The following is a 6,000-nucleotide window of genomic DNA, read 5'->3' on the forward strand; positions in this document are numbered from 1 at the left end:
AAAATGGATTATCCATCCCTCCACTTTTTGGGCAGAGTCACCTATGGTATTTCCTTATAATCTTTGATATTTTCAGAAGCACTCAATTTCTTTCCGGTAGCTTCTTTAATAATTTGATTTTGTGTCGTGAGTCCTGGCTTCAGGCTGCGTTTTCAAGTTCACGAGCAGCATCCTCCCAGTGACTGGTTCGGTCTGTTCATACGTTTTGCTTAATGCCCTTCCTCAGTAAAGATTTTGACTGTTTGTCTTGACGACTTGAGGCACGCCTCTCTTCATTCATTTACAGGGTTTCTTTTGAAGTCATACTCTCTACAAAGGGGCGGGAATAGCCAAGTATATCAGCTGCAGCTTCAATGGTAGTGGTCTTAATCTGCCACATTTCTTCAGGTTCTTGAGCGTTGGTGGGTGGGGTATCGAACCTATTTTGGAGCTTAAGTCAAAACTGATGTTTGGATTGAGCACTATCAAGTTTGACAATGTTGAATATTCTTTTTGGGACTACTTTTCTTGTCGTTGTAGAACGTAGAAGGATATTTTGTAGAACAAGGATATGGTGGCTCCCTGCTCTGGACCCAGTACAGGCTCCTTGTAGGCACAGGCATCTTGTACAGAGCTTCACCATCTTCTCCTTTCAAAAATATTGTTTATATAGACTACGGTGAGATTAGCATTATAGCACCAAGTCTACCGGCATTATTAAGATGGCAAATAAAATAGGTCTCAATCTCAGAGCTGTCTTTATTTCAATTAATGTTACTAGTTGTCCTATGAGTTGTTCTTATACCTTTTAATTTTTAGACCGGCATTCTTCGGCAACAGAAGAAGAGCAAAAGGAACAGGAAAGGAGTTTTAAAGATCTTAATGAAGCGTACACTATGCTCTCTGATCCTGAGAAGAGATCCCGCTATGACAGAGAAAATGATGAATACTGATGAAGATAATGAGGAATATGGTGAGACTCTCCTTTCTTAATTTGAACCTTTTCCTTTTTTTATCTTCTATTTTTAATATCAAAAATATGTTGGGGGTCCAATCCATGTGCTGTATAGTTTGCTTCATTTCCTATGCAGCATATGTCTATAAAACTGATACATCTTAAATCTATAAAGCTAGTTTACATAAACTAACTGATTTTATTTCCATGTACTATTTATATTATCCAAAACTAAGGGTCTTAATGAAAACAATACAGAAAACACAAAATCAAGGTGTTAAAATCTTTTATTCTTCCAAAGAAGCGATAGCTTCTTGGAGTAATGTGTACTTACTAAGTATTAGAATTATCCAAGTCTCTGTATAGGATTTAATAAGTTTTCTTAAGAAGTTAATGGTGTTTGTTTGATTACGCTGAAATATTTGCAAAGCAGTTTTTGGAGCTGAAAACAAGAGGATTAGCCTTTCCACGAAAAACAATTGAGGGGTCAGTTATTCCACTGATAGGCACAACCAGTGGCTTCACTAGTTTCCTTCTTCTTCCCTTTTATGCAAAAATAATTTTTTTATCTATATGCACATTATGGATAAAAATTATCAGTACTGGCGCCATAAAACGGCACTAGTGGATGCTTCCTTACATGCAGCATAAACAACAACTCCATAGACAACGCATTTGTGGATTAGTGTCCTTAGAATAGAGAGTCAAATATTTTTAGTTTGGATGTATTCCTCTTGCTTAATGAATTCTGCATATACATATCCACATATACATTCAGAATGGTGAATGATATTGTATAGGATACAGAGAAGATGTCAAAAGTAGAATAGCAAGGACGCAAAGATTTCTTTTGCCGTTAAAAAAAAGTTAGGAAGAATGTCAATATAAGTCCTAGAGCTAAGATTTGGATTCTGGAAAGTAAGATTTGAGCATGCAAAGGTGCTAATTTGCGGAAGAACATGGTTTCAGGGACAATAACGACCAAAATAGTTGTCTTAGGAGAACAAGATCTGTATTATCTCATGCTTCTCTCAAGCTTCAAAGGGCGTTTTGTGCTATTGGCAACGTCTTGGCATTTCGATATGGTAATTAAAAGACAAAACACTAAACAAGCTTTTCAAAGAAAAATAAAAAGTTCCATTAAACCAAAAAAGAGCAGAAATAATATGGAATAATCTTTCATGCAGAAAACTACTATAAACTACCATGAATAAATAAATGAACCCCAAGATAAATAGAAATAACAATAACTATTGAGTCAAACTCATGACGTGCCAAATTAATACGAGTGGGGCTGACGACCCTTATACCATCTCAAGAAGACTTGAACATAATTTGTACTTCACTGAAAAAAACAAATGACTGCTGACTATCAGTTCAATATATAAATGCTGATATTTATTCCTTTAAATTTTAATATTTGTATTTATTAAAGTAAAAAATTGAAAACTTTTAAACGCATTTTGTTTCTTGTAAAGCTAACGAAAAAATAAGAGAGAAAAATGGGTTTAATCTAAATAAAGCAGTGGTTTAATTTAAATAAAAGAACCACAAATTATTAAACAATGAAAATCAGAGTATTTCAGCTCCACGTCTTGTAGCCTTTCTCGACGCAAAAAAAGAAAAAAAGTTTAATTAAGGAAAAACAAAATATAAAATAAAACTATCTCAAAGAATGACAACTAAACACACGGGGGAAACAAAACAAATAAATAAAACTAAACTCACATTTAATCACATCAAGACTGCTCACAACAAGACTGCTGTTACTACGCTGAACAAGACCAAAACAAATTTCTATTGTGCAACAAAAAGTAGCTCTCCTTTAAAGAATCAGTGTATAAATGGGGTCGGTAAAAAATGAAGACTGTATGCATCTGAAAAAGCAAAAAGGTCATAAAATCTCGAACACCTTTGATTAAATGTCCCAGGTTAACAACATTTATACTACATATAGCAGCAGGTCAAACAGATCCATACATTATAAATTATATGATTTTTTTTGCTAATTAGTGGTTCATTTCCTTTTCCTTTTTGTTTGTTTTCCTTTTTTCGTTTACTTTTGCCAGCTTTGACCTTATCCCGACTTTTGCTTGCAGTGTGGTTACTTGTTCGGGCAATATTAGATAAATCCCTATTGCTAAAAATTTGATCTACCCCTTCATTAAATTAATATAAACTGGGTTCATTCTGAATTCCCCTTCATCTCTGTTAATATTAATACTCCCATTTTAATTTCAATAATTTCTCTAAAATTTTACGAGAGTCAAATAGACGTTTTCACAATTTTGTTTGATCTAACAATACATGATAATACATAATATAATATTATATACAATTATTATGTACATTGTTATGTATTATTAAGCACAATACATAAAATATTATAATAAGGAGAGTCAAAGAAATGTTCTGCTAAAGTGGATTCAAATCTTCCGGTTTTTATTCTATTTTAACGAGCAATCTATCGCAGTTTTCTGTTGCTGTGATTTATTTTATAAGTTTTGCTATGTCCTTCTTACATAAAATTCATTATAAGGACGAGAAAATTTTTTGAATACTTTTCAAGTAACAACAAAAGGATTATACAAAATTCCTTGTTCTTGTGGTAAATTTTATTTAGGAAGGATACAACAAAATTAAAAAAATAGATTACAGTAGCATAAAAATGCCACAGATTGCATCACAGGTGTCTTATAATGTGAGTTGCATTTATTTATTTTGTTTTCTTCCTTGTGTTTAGTAGTCGTTTTTTATGGTTTCATTTTTTAAAAACTGTTTTTCTTGCTTGAATTTTTTTTTTCCGTTGAGAAGTGTTCCCAAATGTGAGGATAAAATATTTGGTATTTTCTTATTATTTAATGTTTTATATTGTTTTATTCAACTACCACTGCTTTTTTTAAATTGTACCCGTTTTTTTCTCTCTTAATTTTTTGTAAATGGGAACGCAGTATGGCCTAGGAAATTATTTTATTGAATTGCAAATTATGTTCTGGTCTTGAGATTACATAAGGGTTTTCAGCCTGTAGTCACTTTGGACTATTAAAAAGAGCAATTGAAATTTTAATTTCCAATTGAAGGACCTCCTTCCAAAGTTTCTACGAAAACACCTTCTATATGAAATGCTCTGGTCTTTAAAAAGGCAAATAAATAATAAATCGTTCCTACATCAATCTTTACTTAAGCAGCACTATTGTGCTGCCTATGAATTGCCTATTCACCTGTGCTGGGGTTTAATGGGGTTTATATTGGGTTTATATAAATAAACCCAAAGTCAAAGATCGTATTGTGTAATATTTTGTTAAGACGTTGACTAGTATGTAATGACTGGAAGTCAACCTCAATTTTATACAAAAAAATCACCTGTTTATTTATTATAATGTTTAGGCATTGTTTCTGATGCTTGTGCCTTGCAAAATTTTTTCCTTATTTACAAGTGAACCTACTTATTTAAAATTGAGTTTTTTTCTCCGTCAGGAATATATTTTAAGACAGCTTTTGTTGCTGCTTACTTTTGGGAAAGGTGACCTAAATCAGTATTGAACAGTACTTTTGAAAAACGACCAGCTGGGAGGAATTTCTGCTCGAATAATCTTCACCCCTCGAATTTGATTTTAAAACACCAGCTCCAGGGGAAGTTTACCAGTAATCAGTTACATCTAAAATTCTAAATCCCAAATACAATTAGAAATATAGCAGTGCTTATTTTCATTGAAAACGAAAAGAGCATTTTACCTTAGGAGAGATATCTGTCACTGTGATATTAGTTTAATTCACTTCCATCTTCATTTATTCACCTGAACCAACAGTATAACCTTCTAGATTTTAATGTGATGTTTCATTGAAATAATGACAAAAATAACGTTATTCATTTAAAAAATAAAACTGAAAGACCAGTTTATCAAACATTAGCACAAAAACCTTCTAGCACGGAATTTAGATCCTTGTAATCGATATTATTTATGTATAAACTATATCTGGCTAAATCAGACTGTATCAACAGTATGGAGTATAAAGCTATTTAACTCACAATACTTTAATTGTTAGGTATTCTTTGTTTATAGAAGTAACATAAATATGGATAAACAGTAAAGTCCATCTTTGGTCGAGTGAATCGATATAAAAGCATTGTAACCAGGAATAATGGTGTTGAAGGCAAATGGCCAATAGAAATTAGTTTGCTTGGTGGTGACAAACTGAGATTAGCAGGATTTTTTAGTCTTATAAGGTTTCCAAGACGCTTGGATGAATTAAGTGGAGTTGCACTGCCAAAACCACTAATTAGAACTTACTGTTAGTTCTATGTTGAAATAGCAGAGAAGAAAAAATTTAATCCCTTTTAGGCGGCTAGTAACTCAATAGATCCTAGTATTCCAGCTTCATCCATGCTCAATTTTAGCACGAAAGAATTATCAACGTCCAACTTATTAATTAATATTAGTTTCTTTCCTCCACGTGCATATGCAAGAAGGTCAATGGGACCGATTTTCTTGAACATGTTCATATTTTGTTATTGTTTTACATTGTTTGTACACTATGTTTTGCTTGTTTTAAAGGTTTTGACTTCCCTCTTTCCATCTCAGTCATGAACAAGCCAAAAGTCAAATTTTTTGGAATATGATAAAAAAAAATTAAGATAAATGGTGTATATTGTTCAGAGGTTTCTTTAGATGCGCAAAACGACAAAAATGCTTTCTTTAAGTTCATTCTGCTTATTATTTTAGCATTGCCGTTTTAATAACTATGATCTTACTGTTTGAAATGCCTCGGATATATCTTAAAGTTTTTTTCTTTTCAGCTTAATTCGATTCAGAAATGTTCAGTGCTTTCTGTTGAAGTGGTCTAAATCTGTTTGGTAGATTTCACATCGCTAAAGGTGGTGCTTTTCAATACAGTGGATTCAACTTCCAGTGTTTATACATTTAACTGTGTTTTATTTTTATGATATATTATTTTCAAAAGCCCATAGTGTGATCTAAAAATCTAGTGGATCTAAACAAAAAGAATATAAAAATAAAAAGAAAACACACAAGGTTCAAGGTTCTTTGTCACAATTAATTTAAAAA

The 6,000-nt window shown here is 32.2% G+C and overlaps 1 protein-coding gene across 1 annotated transcript in view; it reads left to right on the top strand.

The window, feature by feature from the left end:
* Positions 1-5,900, top strand: part of LOC136027938 (uncharacterized) — a gene marked incomplete in the record, with an annotated part of 271,934 nt that extends 266,034 nt beyond the window's left edge. Inside the window, 2 exon segments of the mRNA XM_065705408.1 lie at positions 799-952; positions 5,733-5,900. Of these exon segments, the coding sequence (XP_065561480.1) occupies positions 799-932 (134 nt within the window).
* Between the last annotated feature and the right edge of the window lie 100 nt (positions 5,901-6,000).

Source organism: Artemia franciscana, chromosome 6, assembly GCF_032884065.1.
Source record: "Artemia franciscana chromosome 6, ASM3288406v1, whole genome shotgun sequence".
Taxonomy (NCBI): Eukaryota; Metazoa; Arthropoda; class Branchiopoda; order Anostraca; family Artemiidae; genus Artemia; species Artemia franciscana.